The sequence below is a fragment of the Streptopelia decaocto genome, assembly GCF_964273445.1.
Source record: "Streptopelia decaocto genome assembly, chromosome: Z".
NCBI classification, from domain to species: Eukaryota; Metazoa; Chordata; class Aves; order Columbiformes; family Columbidae; genus Streptopelia; species Streptopelia decaocto.
In genome coordinates, this window is record NC_138657.1 from 16,770,695 (window position 1) to 16,785,823 (window position 15,129).

The 15,129-nt window shown below is 40.7% G+C and overlaps 1 protein-coding gene across 4 annotated transcripts in view; it reads right to left on the minus strand.

The window, feature by feature from the left end:
• Positions 1-15,129, minus strand: part of TJP2 (tight junction protein 2) — a 69,385-nt gene that overhangs the window by 26,369 nt on the left and 27,887 nt on the right. Inside the window, exon 1 of one of the 4 annotated variants that reach the window (XM_082074244.1) lies at positions 12,729-12,747. The exons of the other annotated variants lie outside the window; for them this stretch is intronic. Coding sequence (XP_081930370.1) covers positions 12,729-12,746 — 18 coding nt within the window. The 5' untranslated portion in view covers position 12,747. Of the gene's footprint in view, positions 1-12,728; positions 12,748-15,129 lie in introns of those variants that run through there. 4 annotated transcript variants of the gene reach the window in all.

The window sequence follows — 15,129 nt, forward strand, 5'->3', positions numbered from 1 at the left end:
TCCAGAAACTCTGCCACAAGGTCTTTCAATACACTACCTGCTAAAAGAAGACCTGAGAATTGACTACTTATTCAGTACAATACTGCAGAGAAAAGACAAAGGAAGTACAGTAAAGCTATTGAGGGTGGATTTCTGGGTAGGAAACAGGTAAACTTACAGGAATTCCTTTCCAGAAAACTAGGTCTCCCATGAGCAGTGGCACAACTAAAACCTTGTGCACAACTGGAGAGATGCACTGTGTAGTAAATAAAAACATTGTAAACTAACAAAAGTTAGGCTTATTTTGCTCTGACAAGAAAGTCTCATGGTATCTGGTCACAAAAATAAGCAGTAAGAATGGAAGACAAACTACTGCCTACAGATGCTACAATTAAGGTCTTACAAGATGTTGAGCCTACAGTATAATCTCACCTGTGCCTAGAAAAATTTCCTCATACTATCAGTGACTGTCTCAGGTACCTTCTGTGTAAATTTTGAAGGGTTACTTTTAGCTTGAAAACTGTTACTGAACATTCAACAAAAGCTAATTAAATCATTCACTTTAAAATTCATAAGCGTTTGTTAAAGTAATACACTTTCAGAAACTGCTCCTTGTGAAACTTTCTACTATTTGCTGCATGCTATGTTAGTGAAGGAAAGCACACAATGTACTCGCAAAGCTCGTTTTGTGCAACACAATTACCAAGACAACAGAACTAGTTCTGCCATACTGATAAAGCTATGCAGGTTCTGTAACACAGTTCAGAGAACTGAATGGTCACCTTGGAAGCCCATAAGGCATGAAACACATCTGTACTCCCTCAAATCTCTAAGTAATAATCTCTTTAACATTATGAAATGTTCTGCTGCTTGCCATTGCCCACGATGCTAACCCACACTGACAGATTAATGGAGAAGACTGACAGGGAGAGACTAGAAATATTATAAATCATCAGTTGAGGACTTGATCAAAACTAAGATTGAAGTCTTCACCACAACCACAAAATTCCTGTATTCCACATGTAATAATATGACTCTCCTCTCAGTGTGTCAAGAGATGGGTTACAAAAAGCCTTCCATCACCTTGCCAATTGCTTCATACTTCATCTGTAAGGGAACACAAAAGGATACTAAGCAGCCTGTGCATCCCTTATAGGATCACAATTTCACTCTAAGGACTGCACACCAAAACACTGGAGAGAGAAAGGCAGGCAAAATGGCTAAAAACCCCAGTTACTAATAGTAACTGGTTTGCAAGTCTACCCAGGTTTCATGCAGATAGCAGGCTACCTGCAGTACGTGCAAATTACTGTAATTAGGTAGTCTAAATTCATAAGTGACTAAAGTCAGTTCATTTCTAATTAGAACACTGTAGTCAGGATTTGCTTAAATCTGCCCAATGCTCGTATACCGAAATGACAGGTGCTTTCTACATACCCAAACCAGATTGCTTAACAGAATCTTTGGCAGGAAAGTAGTCAAAGTGCTAAAATTGTCTGTGTGCTACTAACACGCAGCTGTTGCAGCTCTCACTGACAGCCTTCAGAGATTTATGCAATAACTTGCTACTGAGAGATCACCGAATACAACTTCATTTGCTCTGAAAGGAGAACAAAACCTTAAGACCTGTCACAGCAGTTATCCGTCTATAAAACTGAGTTGAAGAGGGGAGGAATATACAAGGGAGGAGGGGAAGAAAAGACTTGGAGCAACATGCAACAAAAAGCAACTCACGTGCCCTTTCAAAATCCCCAACTTTTTGACTGCATGTGACCACATTCTCTGCAGAGCTTGAGCTGTCTTCATTGTTGCAGGATATAATCTGTGAGGGGATGCCGCACATCCCCGTCTTTTCATCTGTTTCCACCACTCAACAGGGTTATGTAATTCTAATACAATAGTGGCCTACATACCCGAACAAATCCTGCCGTCAGTTTCACACAGAAACACATCAAAACCGCAGTAGGGAAATCTACTAGTTTAACCAACTCCCACTTTAAGAAACCCCAGAAAGAAACAGTACCATAATATTACATATTTGTTTGTTGGTTTTTAAATTAAGTGCCAGGAACAAAACAATATGTAGCAAGTTATTCTTCTTCCAAGCACTTATGGGTTAACTCTACCAGGAACCTACTTGAAACTTTAAAAGAAAAAAGGTTTAAGAAGCACAGTGCAAATTATTTGAGAATTCATATTCCAACTATAATATTTTGTAGTAAAAATTACCACTTGTCTTGAGTAACACTGTGGTTTTGCAGCCTCTATCAAGTTTTAACAATTTAACTGCTGAACCCCTATGCAGAAATAACGGTATACATGCCAGTAATCCTGTCAACTGCATGTGCAAAATTACATATTAACACTTGCAGAACTGTGGATTTTGCTCTGGCAAACAAAAAGGGAAAGAGAAACAAAATTATAAAAGCCGCAAATAACAAGACACTTCCTCTGCTCCCAAACATTTATTATAATATTTGTAAGAACGATAAGCCAAATAGACGAATTCAGTGGGAAATAGGTCAAGCTATCAGTTCCATCCATGCCGAAAAAAGGCTGTGAAATTTAAGCCTTAAGCGAACTTTTCACCTAGACTTTATGTAAGTAAGTTTCACAGGCAGTGACAGATAGGAACACAGGCCAAGTTCAGTACACAATGCTAACCAAAACCTCCATCCCCAGATTGCATTTTTCATTAGTGGAACAATTTATCTCCTTAAGAAAGCAGACAGCAGTGGAAAATATGGAGGGTTTTGTGCGTCTTTGGTTGGGAGCTTGTTGTTTTGTTTTTTGTTTTTTTTTTTTGTTTGTTTGTTTGTTGGTCTTTTTTGTGTGTGATTGTGGTGGTGGTTTTTTTTTTTTTTTCATTTAAAATCAAAACTAAATTAAACATCCTGCAGTTTGACTGCAACCCCCATCTCTGCACCAGCCAGAACTCAGATGAACACAGGCTTGCACCTCCAGCGCCGCGCTCCCAAAGGCCAACACCCTTTATCCTGCACCCACGGAGTCTGGGAGAAGCCATTCCCAGAGCACGTGTGTGGACAGAAGTAGTTTAAGAGTGTCATTAGAAGTTGGTTAAAATAGTTTAGAATTTCCATCAACACTTCTAAAGAAGAAACTCATTCCTCTGAACAGATAGACCCACATTCACAGCTTCTGAGACTGTATTTTAAATGTATTTATTTTAACAAAAACAGTAGAAATCAGAAACAAATGTAAGGATAGATTTGAGACCTCTCTAGCCCTGTCTCAGCTCTCCTCCTCCTTGCCCTGATAAAGCTTCAACAACACTCCAGACAGAGACATATCATCAAAAATTAAAAAAACGACTGTGATGACATAGAGAACAAAAATGGTAAAACATTGTCCTTAAGCTGTAGTGGTTATAACAGCAAGGACTCTTCTTCCTTCATTTTGGATTGTCTTTTCTCTAAAGGAAAGTGAGAAAGACTGATCTATTGACTATGCTAAAATTTAAAAGGAACCTGAAATTTTTTTAGAAACCTACAAAAAAAAAATCAGGAAGTCTAGGAATGTTACTACAAGTTTTCTTGCATAGTCAGAACAGGAGCTGTGAACAGACTGATGAGTTAACAGGAAGATGAAGGCTTTGGCATTTGGATATTTCATTTTGGAGGAAAACAATTTTTCCACGATAGGAATTCTTCTTCTCATTTTTTTTTTTAGTGACATGGAAATAAAAGTTTTTTGAACTACAAACAAGCACTATTCCAGATGCTGTCTTTTGACCTTACCTGCTTATCTCTTTACAAAGAGTAAACTAAAGCCTAGCTTCACCCCCAGCATAAGATGACAGACACAATTACAAGCCCCTCACATTTCACACCTAATTGACACCTATTATCCACGGACATTTCAAACCGAAACTTCTTGAAAGCAAGCTCAGCTCCAATGAAAGACACACATCTTAGTTCTTTGTGGGAATCTATCCATACAACAAGATGTTTATGAATCATGTGAGGAAACATAAATAGAAAACTAAGCAGGATGATGTGTTCTATAAACTGGGACTGCAAAAAAGAAAAGCAGAACACCCAGAAAACTCAACAGAGCAACCTCAGAATGTCACAAGAAAGCCTTACAGCAGGAGGCAGCATCTCTCCACGTACCCAGGTGAAGAAAGCTTTCTTACCTTGGCATGATCTCCCCAGCACAAAAGCTAACTGCAAGTCTTACACCGACCACTGTCTGTTTTAGTCTCTTCCTGTCTAGCCAGCAAACAAAAAGCATGCTTCCTTACACATAATCTAGACAAGGCTATGTAAGTAAGTAGTCTTGTAATGAAATAGTCTTGTTGGCTCCATTATGGAAGTGAGCCAAGAACGAGGCCCTTCTTCACTCCATCCCCTTCATTTGCTACCATGGATTTAAGCATAAAAACCTTGAAAGCTGAGTCCAGGTCTTCCCTAAAGACAGATCCCATACTGAAGATAATAAAGAACTTTCAAGTCTAACTGAAAGTCATCTATCTGTACAGGATGGGGACAGCGGCCCTTCTAGCCACTGACAGCAGTAGCCACGTGGCAGGACTCCAGAGCTGCATCAAGACATTGGCAGCACACCTGGTCTCAAAGACCAGATACATTACCAGGGGATTCAGAAACTGCCTTCACATGTCACCTGCCTACATAAAGGCAATTACAATAGACAAAACTGGATAGCCCTAGATTTATTGACATTCAAAGATGTTGATTCACTTCACTTTCCCCTATTGAGGGGAAAGATCCCCTCAATAGACACTGGAGGCTGAGTGAAGTAAAAAGCGACCTGTATGTGCATCAGTGTGTGGTGTGAAGGTCCGCACCTCCTCTTTTTCAGCTGTAGGTCATAGTCTACCTAGGCTATTAAAATTGACTATGAAAAGACAATCACATACATAACACAAGCTGCATATCCAGAGCCTGTCAAGTGTTATTAATTAGCATAATGAAAAACAACTGAAGAGGAACAGGACCTTTACCAGGCCTTTCCCATGCAATAAGGAAGGATGCTCAAGCCACTTTGGAGTAAGAAGGTTCTGAATGAAGTGTTTTCACGAAATATCTGCATATGGTATGGTGGACCTTTGATTAAGATCTAGAAGGATGAGAAAAACTATTTACCCATGGACATTTTACAACACAGCCAACTTTCACAAAAACGGAGGTACCTCATTTTCTACCAATAAATGCTCTAACACAAAGAAGCAATTCCTACTTTTTGTGTACGCTCCTGCACCAATACAGCAACCCTCAGAAGAGCAACAGATAATCCTGAAGAAACAGGTTCCCAGAATGATAAATGGCTCAGCTCAAAGAAAGAGAAGTGATAAAACATGGTTTGCAAAAGATATCCACTAGAAGTAATGTGCAGTTACTCTTCAACAAAGCAGAAACTCCTTTATTTGTAAGTTGAATGTCATTATACAGAAACACAAACATAACTTTCTAATGCAAAAAAAGTAATGATGTCAAAGACATTTCTTAATCATGTTTCACTTAGAAAGTACACTATTCACTTCCTATAATTTGTAAATTCTACCTACAGCAGCACTGGCAAATGCTACAACATGTATTCCAGGCATTCAAAGACCAACGTTTACTTGAGGAGCATGAAAACTTTTTAAACCATCAAATGAGAACTGTTTACTAGAAAATAATGAAGGGTTTTTTTTGTTTTACTTCTCTTAAGCAACAGTTTGAATCCAGCAAGACAACACCCACAGTGATTACTTGACACTGTGCTCAACACTATTTCACTATGAATTTTGCTTCCAGTTAGAAAACTACTCCTTCTTAAAAATTACCCAGTGCCAAGGTTGTAAGCTAAAGAGCCAGGAGCATAAGTCAGGCTTCTTGACTTCAAGTCAAGTAGTCTATCCACTGAAATGTGTTGCGCAGGAAAGCAAACACACAGATTTCCTCCAATTCTGGCAAACAGAAGTGCTGTGGTTTAGCCTCAGCCAGCAACTAGGACCACACAGCCACTCTCTCATCACCCACTCTCCCTCTTCCGCCACCTCAACTGGGATGTGAGAGAGAATTGGAAAAAAAAAAAAATCAAAAAACAATGCAGCTCCTGAGTTTAGACAAGGACAGCAGAGGAAGAGAGTAATAATAACAAAAATAACAATAATACAAAACAAGTGATGCACAACACAATTGCTTGCCACCCTGAACACTGACAGCTTTTTGGTTCCCGATCAGTGGCTATTTGCCTCCCAGCCAACTCCATTTTACATATTGTACATTATGTCATACGGTAAGGAATACACCTTTGGCCAGCTTGGGTCAGCTCTCCTGGCTTTGCTCCCTCCCAGCTTCTTGAGCACCTGGCAGAGCACGGGAAGCCAAAAAGCCCTTGACTAGGAAGGTCGAAGAAAGCATATCCACCCTAGTGAACAAGACTGACAAACTGGTAACAATGGATGAGGAAAAGGCTGAAGTACTCAAAAATTTCTTTGCCTCAGTCTTCCCATACCTCTGGAGTGGATGAACTTCAAGATGGCAACTGGGGGAGCAAAACCCCTCCTACTGTAAATGAAGATCAGGTTTGTGACCACTTGAGGAACCTATGGGACTTGACAATATGCCTCCCAGAGTCCTGAGGGAAATGTCTGATGCAGTTGTCAAGCCACACTCCATGACATGAGAGGTCATGGCAGTCAGGTGGAGTCCCTGGTGACTGGGAAAAAAGGAATAACATGCTCATTTAAAAAAGGGTAGAAAGGAAGACCCTGGGAACTACTGACCTGTCATCCTCACCTCTGTGCCTTGGAAAGTCATGGAACAGATCCTCCTAGAAGCTATGCTAAGGCACATGGAGAACAAGGAGGTGATTCCAGACAGTCAGGGCAAGTCCTGCCTGACCAACTTAGTGGCCTTCTGTGATGGAGTAAAACTGCATCGGTGGACAAAGGAAGAGCTATAGATGTCATCTGCCTGGAATTCTGTAAAGCCTTTGATGCACTCCCCCACAATATCCTTCTCTCTAAATTAGAGCTATGGATTTGATGGGTGGACTGTTTAGTGGGTAAGGAATTGGCTGGATAGAGTAGCAGTCAATGGTGCAATGTCTGGATGGACACCAATGCAACTGGTGTCCCTCAGGGGTCCCTACTGGGACGAGTACTATTTAATAGCTTCACCAATGACAGAAATGGTGGGATCGAGTGCACACTCAGCAAGTTTGTGGATGACACTAAGAAGAGTGGTGCAGTTCGCATGCCTGATGGACAGGATGCCATCCAGAGGGACCTGGACAAGCTCGAGAAGTGGGCCCAGGTGAACCTCATGAGGTTCAACACAGCCAAGTGCAAGGTCGGGGTCGGGGCAACCGCCAGTACCAATACAGGCTGAGGGATGAAGGGACTGAGAGCAGATCTGCAAAGAGGGACTCGAGGGTACTGGTAGACGAAAGACTGGACATAAGCCAGCAATGTACACTTGCAGCCCAGAAGGCCAGTTGTATCTTGGGCTGCATCAAAAGCAGCATGGCCAGCAGGTCAAGGGAGGTGATTCTGCCCCTCTGCTCTGCTCTGGTGAGACCCCCACTTAGGGTCCTGTGTCCAGCTCTGGAGCCCTCAGTACAGCAAAGACATGGACCTGTTGGAGAGGGTCCAGGGGAGGATCACAAAAGTGACCAAATAGATGGCAAATCATGTTTGACACCTCCTATGACAAAGCAACATCCTTGGTTGATGTGCAGTGATCAGTGGATATTGTTTACCTGGATTTATCTAAAGCTTTCTATATGGTTTCTACTGACTCCTCCTAGGGACACTGACATGTTACCCTACAGACAAGTGGTCTCTGCAGAGGGTGGGTTGACAGAGGGCGGTGGTAAATGGCTCCTTTTCAAACTGGTAACCTGTCATGAGTGGGGTCTCCTAGGGACCAATATTGGGCCCAATGCTGTGTAATATCTTCATAAGTGATCTGGATGATGGGATCAAGTGTACCCTGATGAAGTTTGTTGATGACACCAAACTGAGTGGGCAAGTGAACACTTCAGAAGGGAGAGCCACCCTGCAGGATGACCTGGATAGGCTGGAAGAGGGGGGCTAACAAGAACCTTATAAAGTTCAAGAAAGACAAGTTGTCTTGTACCTGGGAAAACATAATTCAGGAGTGCATCACAGGCTGGGATCTCTGTAGAAAGGAACCTGTGGGTTCTGATGGACAACAAGCCAAATGTAAGTGAACAGTGTGCTGCTACGACAAATAAGGCCAACAGGATGCTGGGCTGTGTTAGCAAGGGCATCAGCAGCAGAGATAAAGAATTATTTCACCCTACTCAGCACATGTCAGGCTATACCTGGAATATTGTGTTCAGTTTTGGTCCAATACACAAAAAAAGATGTGGACACACTGAAGAGAGTCCAGAGAAGGGACACAACGACGACCAAAGGTCTGGGAAGCCTGCCATAGGATGGAAGGCTGAGAGAACAGGGCTTGTTCAGCCTTGAGAAAGGAAGGCTTAGGCGAGACCTTATCACCATGTTCCAGGATGTAAAGGATAGCTAGAAAGAAGAGGGAGACTCCCTTTTCAGCAGGAGTCACATGCAAAAGACAAGGGGTAATGGGTACAACTTACTCCTGCGTAGATTCCAACTGGACACAAGATAGAAATTTTTCACTATGAGAACAATCAGCCATTGGAATATCTCCTAAGGGAAGTTGTGGACTCCTCAACATCAGACACTTGTAAGATTCACTTGGATGGGGTGCTGGGCCATCTTGTCTAGACTGGGCTTGTGCCAGATGATCCTTCTGGTCCCTTCCAACCAGGTATTCTATTCTATGATTCTATTCTATTTTATTATTCTTCTCAGGCTCATTAAGGCTACTTTACATCTAGAAACAAGAACCTTTGGAAGGCTGACAGAAGACCAACACCATTCCCATTTTTGGCAATTCAGGTTTCCCTTCCCAAACACGCATCTACCTCATAGGCTTGGCATGGTTTTATAAGATATTAACTAAACAACAACTTCCTTTTGACCATAACAATTTCTAGCCCGCTCCTGCTCATTTACATGCAGCCCCTTGACTCACTCCAGGTTTGGTTCTTCAAAGTAAGCCCAAACAGCTCCTAAAGCATAAAAAACCTGCTTATCGTTTCTCAGTGAATTACTCTATTGCCTTCATCCACCACTAAACCATGTCCTTAAGTGCCACATCTATACGTCTTTTAAATACCTCCAGGGACAGTCACTCAACCACTTCCCTGGGCCATTTCTTCAAATGCTTGATAACCCCTTCCGTGAAGAATTTTATCCTAATATTCAATCTGAACCTTCCCTGGCACAACTTGAGGCCATTTCCTCACATCCTATCACTTGCTACTTCGGAGAAGGGACCAACACCCTCCATGCTACAACCTCCTTTCGGGTAGTTGCAGACAGCAATAAGGTCTCCCCTCAGCCTCCTTTTCTTCAGGCTAAACAGCCCCAGTTCCCTCAGCCGCTCCTCATCAGACTTGTGCTCCAGACCCCTCACCAGCTTCACTGCCCTTCTCTGAACTCTCTCCAGCACCTCCATGTCTTTCTTGTAGTGAGGGGCCCAAAACTGAACACAGGATTCAAGGTGGGGCCTCACTAGCACCAAGTCACTTCTCTAGTCCTGCTGACCACGCTGTTCCTGATACAAGCCAGGATACTGTTGGGCTTTTTGGCCACCTGGGCACACTGCTGGCTCATGTTCAGCTGGCTGTCAATCAACACCCCCAGATCCTTTTCCTCCAGGCAGCTTTCCAGCCACTCTTCCCCAAGCCTGTAGTGCTGCCTGAGGTTGTTGTGACTCAAGTGCAGGACCCGGCACTTGGCATTGTTGAACTTCACACAATTGGCCTCAGTCCAATGACCCAGCTGGTCCAGATCCCTCTGTAGGGCCTTCCTACCTTCCAGCAAAGCAACACTCCCACCCAACTTGGTGTCATCTGCAAACTTACTGCAGGTGCACTCAATCCCTTCAACCAGATCATTCACAAAGAGATTAAACAGAACTGGCCCCAATTCTGAGCCCTGGGGAAGAGCACTTGTGAACGGCCTCCAACAGGATCTGACACCATTCACCACAACTCTTTGAGTCCAGCCATTCAGCCAGGAGCAGGGAAATATGAGCAACACAGAAAAAACTTTCAATGGAAAATATAGGAAAATCAAAGTTCCTGAGTGGCTTTGAGGGTACCTAAGAGTATGAGAAAATATATTCTTTCCTGCTTGTTAATCCATCTTTGATAAAACAAGAGATTACTACCCTCATGTGTACACTTTACCCTAGCATATCCTGATAGACATTAACAGGTCATGTATCTTGTCTGTTTTCCCATATTCTAGAAAAATCATTTATGGAAGCTTTGCAAGTAATACTGTAACTATGACATAATCTCATATATATTTTAAGATATATTAATAAAAACATATTTCATATACATATATATACACATACTAAATACATCTGCCCTTGTAGTACAGATGAACAGAAAGCAAGCCTTATTCTTTTTCCCTCTCTCACCGCATATTAAAAAGCCATACAAGCACCAGGAGCTGCATTTCCATCTCCCACTGAACTTGCAGGGCACTTAGAAGTCTAGAGGAGATCAGCAAAACAAGTAGGAAATCTCATATTCCAGAAGAAACCCACCGAGTTTTTGACAAATGATTTTTTGCACACTGCAGACAATCCACAGAAGACAGCAAAACTTGAGAGCTGAAAACTCGCAAGTAACCCAGAGAGACACTAGGTGGTGCAGTGATTCTGCAACTCAGGCACTTCCCCTGCCCGATAAAACAAGACGTTAAATACAGAATTTCTTTAGAGTTTGAGAATTTAGAATTACAACTTTATGCTATTGCTTTGGCATACTGCATATTCTTACTTCTCTGAAGAACTGGTTCAATATAGCACAATATCTTCACTTATTTCCCAAACAGCTTGGCATTTGAGTGATTTTTCATAAATATAAGTTGTAGTAGTTAAAAACTTCTGAGAAATGCCTGACATCTTGTTAGGCCAAATCCTGTTTCAAAGTTTCCCTTTCAGACAAAAAATGACAGGAAATATGATGTTAAAAGAAGGTGTCTGGTGTTCTTTGTTTTGTTTCTTTGATCTCAAGCACAGATCCTATCATCAGTCAAACAGACGATTTTTTTTTTATTCCAGCTTTATTAAGTTTAAGTGCCTTTCCACCACAATTATTTCAAGAATTAATTGCACTGTTTATACAAAGGAAATAAGCATATTCCCCAAGCAGTTTCATGTTCTGAAAAGAGAGAAACATCTGGTACTCCAAAGATAAACCATGCGTATTACTCATCAGTCATACCAAGACAGCATGGAAATTGGTAGCTGAAAAATTGTGAACTATATTTTGAACTAATACTACATGACAGTTGCACCTACAGTCAGAAATATTACATTTTAGCACTAACAATAAAAATTAGAATTATAGTTACATTTTTGGAGTGAAGCTTTTTCTTCCAAGCTACTTTTAACCTGAACTTAAGAAGTTTATACATGCAAGAAGTACCATGAGGTCCTTTAAGGTCCTGATTCTGCTGACGTCAAGGCATAATTTCTCATTGCACCAGAAAAGTCAAGCAACACACACTGGAATTTCCTCATATTCATTCACTTGTATTTCACAGTACTTGTGATCTCTGCCAATAAGAACAACATTTAATCATTCCAACTCAATACCCACGAACTACTCTAGGATGGCGTGGTGCCTTTTAAAAACTATGATGCTTCTTGAGCAACTATATGTCTAACAACTGCCTGTTCCCTCTTTTACTATTGGAAGGGGGTAAACGCTAAAGCAGCCATGTGAACTGTTTTGATGGCATGCTACCAGGAGCAGGTCCTCATTTCCCGTTGGGGGTGAGAAGGGCTAAAAGCAGTATTTACCCACCAGAGTATAACCAATTCAATTCACAACCTTTGCATGGCATACAAATTTAAAACATACAGGCAAAACTTCTAAACACTTCTGGGTTGGGGTGGAAGACACAAGCAAAGAGTTTACACTTGTTACAGCTGAATGCTACTGAGCTTAGATGCATACATATGCATCATCAAAACCCAGTACAATATCCCATTACAAACTAAACAAAAGCCTATTCAAGACAGAGAGGGGACCAAAAAAAAAACAAAACAAAAAACAAATAAAACTGAGTATTGTATCCAAAACACAGCTGCAAGATACACAGATCTTACCTACTGAAAACCTAGAACTCATAAAAATATAGCTTGGATCTATTTCAGGAGCAAGTTCCCTCCACTATCTTTTGCCCAACAACAGTTCTGTCATTAACCTGGTGAAATTATGCTGCAATTGTTCCAGTGCTTCCGCCCACAGGAAGCAACCAATTGTTCAAAATTTCTGAGGGAACAGCTTCAATTGAAATACAAAATTGCCATTTTGGAAACAAAACAGATCCCATGTCCAAAAAAAAAAAAAACCAGCAACAAAAAAAAAAACAGGGTGAGGGGAGGCAGCAAAAATGTTTTAAATTATTTTGGGTTTTGTTTTTTCGAATTTAATTTCTGCCTCTTCAGAAAAAAATACTGTGGGAACTAACATTTTTTCATCACAGTTTTCTTCCTTTTTACATGTTGCTTCACAGAGGAAAGCCAGAAACTGTTTTTCCCAAGTGTTTTGGGACATGTAGCACTAGCCTTGGCAACACTAAGTTGGTTTCCCACAGGTGTTGAAGGGGTTCTACAGAAAAGAACAAACCTCACCTCTTGGGCGGATGGCATGTGCCCAGTCTTGCAATAAAGTGGATTTCCTCTCCATCCCTTTTAAAAAAAAAAAACATAGCAAGGCTTCAGGAGACAAAAACCTGGAAGCCATGTAGTTTCAGTTGAAGATCAAAATTAATCTAGGCAAAAGGCTAACAGATCAATTATATTTGTTTATGTGGCATATGTATTTACACAGTGGAAAGTGAGAGGAGTTTATTTACTGTTTTTTCTGAATGGTTTTCCTAGACTTTCACTTTGTTAGACAGACTAAGGTGTCTTTGTCTCTTTGTATACACTAAGAGAAGGTAACATTACTGAAAGGACACTAAACTTTCAGTTCACCTTATCAACAACTGCTTTAAAGACTGTCTCTGACTTAACTACCCCCATTTACTTTAATTGTAAAACCTAAGGCATTTCTTTCCAGGCACACTGTTTTGGTACCTTCTGCTCCTAAAGACACCCATGCAAGCAAGGCCTGAGAACAGAAGTGCTCAAGCAGTTCATGCATAAGCTAAGTTCAAGAGGACCACTTTTTGCTCAGCATCATAAAAAAGGTGTTTGTTCCGATGTATTTACAGTATCAGGATTTGACGAAGAGGTAAATTCACTAGCATAATCAATTTCATTATGCTAGATAAACTAACTTAAAAAATGAAGTCAACTGTGAAAAATAAAAATGGAGCCACCGTTCATTGTTTCATTTCAGATTCAATTACTCCCTGCAGCCAAAGCACAGCTTTTACTCTTGTAGCATCTTAAAATAAAAATTTGAAAGAAAAAAAAGGGCACCATATGCATTACATGGTCCAAGGCACTCATTACAATTTTGTTCAACTCAGTGATACATCTTCTACTGCTACTGTTTTTAAATGCTTTTGCTTCCTGCACCCACATTCAAAGAGCAAACCAAGCAGAAGTGACTCGTTCTACCATCAAGCAACTACTGGTGGGAAATGACATTTCTGCCATTCCACGGCCCTTACAGACTCTGGGATTGCATAAACTTTGTTATGCATCAACTACAGATCCCAAATTTGAGGAAAACAAGCTTGGTACCTGCCTACTACTTCATGTAACTGTTTTTTAAAAAGCCATTTAATTGCTGCGATATAATCCAACAAAGTCAGCATTTATATTTAATCATCTAGTTACAACACAAGACAATGCAAAACTGGGTACAATTGTTAGTTTCTGAGCTTAGTCCCAAACCAAATTAGATATTTTTTCCCTGTTAAGGTTTCTAGTATCCTTTGTTCTAATTCTATTAATAGAAGAATGATACGCTGTATTCTTGGAAACATTTTGCTTTTGTTCCAGCATTCCTGTGGCAGTAAGATTCCATATTGTCACATTAGCTTTCTTGTTTTGGCTGATGGAAATGAACCTCAATATGGTTCTGTATAATGCTTAAAGTCTAATGGTATATTTGACCCCATCTAAGACTAAAACCCATTAAATTCACACAATACAAAGTATTTAATACAATTATCAATGCCACATCACAAGCCACAAAACAAATGTCAAGGAAGTCACTCACGCACGAGGTAGATACAGAAAACCTTCAAACGCATTTAAATGTCTATAACAGTAAAAACATAATTCAAATTTCTGTTAAATAACTTTAAATTGACAATTCAAAATATATCAATCTCTATAAAATCAAGCAGTTTTGAAGTCATATGTTCAGCATCATTCAGATATGCACCACAACAGCTTGATTCACCTGCCAACTCTTACAGAGATACTAATTGCACTACTAATTACACTGAAACTACAGACTGCTCTGTTGTCCTTGTTTTAAAGGAGATTATTCCCCCTTTTTCTAGTCACAGTAGTCATAACTCCCTTCCTTTTGTTCCTTCTGCCACCATGCTCCTGCCCTCTAAGCCTCAGGCAACTCACCTGCCCCTCAAGAGGTCTCAACAGCCTACTCCGTCATGCCAGAAGGCATTGCCAAAGTTCACCTCTAAATTTTAACATATCTCACACATGCCTAAAAGGAGAGAAAAATCTGTTGCAAAAGGGAGTTAAGTAATACTTCTGTCATCCATACAGCAGGATGTATGGATGCAAATGCAAATCTGGGGATTGTGTTTGAAGGGATTTGGTCCATAAGTCTTATACTGACACTCTTCCCAGTACATCTGGAAGAAGAGGAAACAAACAAAGAAAAAACCCCTATAATCCAATATAAAGTTGTGTTACACTGAAACTTACCACATACCTGGTGACACTGAGAAAAATACTTAGAGGTAAGAAAACAGGAGGGCAGATGAGAGTGGCAAAATTCAATTGTTTTCCATTCCTTCTCCTCAGTTCTTTTGCAAGGTTTGACATGAAGCTGAAGTATATCATGCAGTTATGTACTAGTGCATGTTTTTGCTAACATACAAAC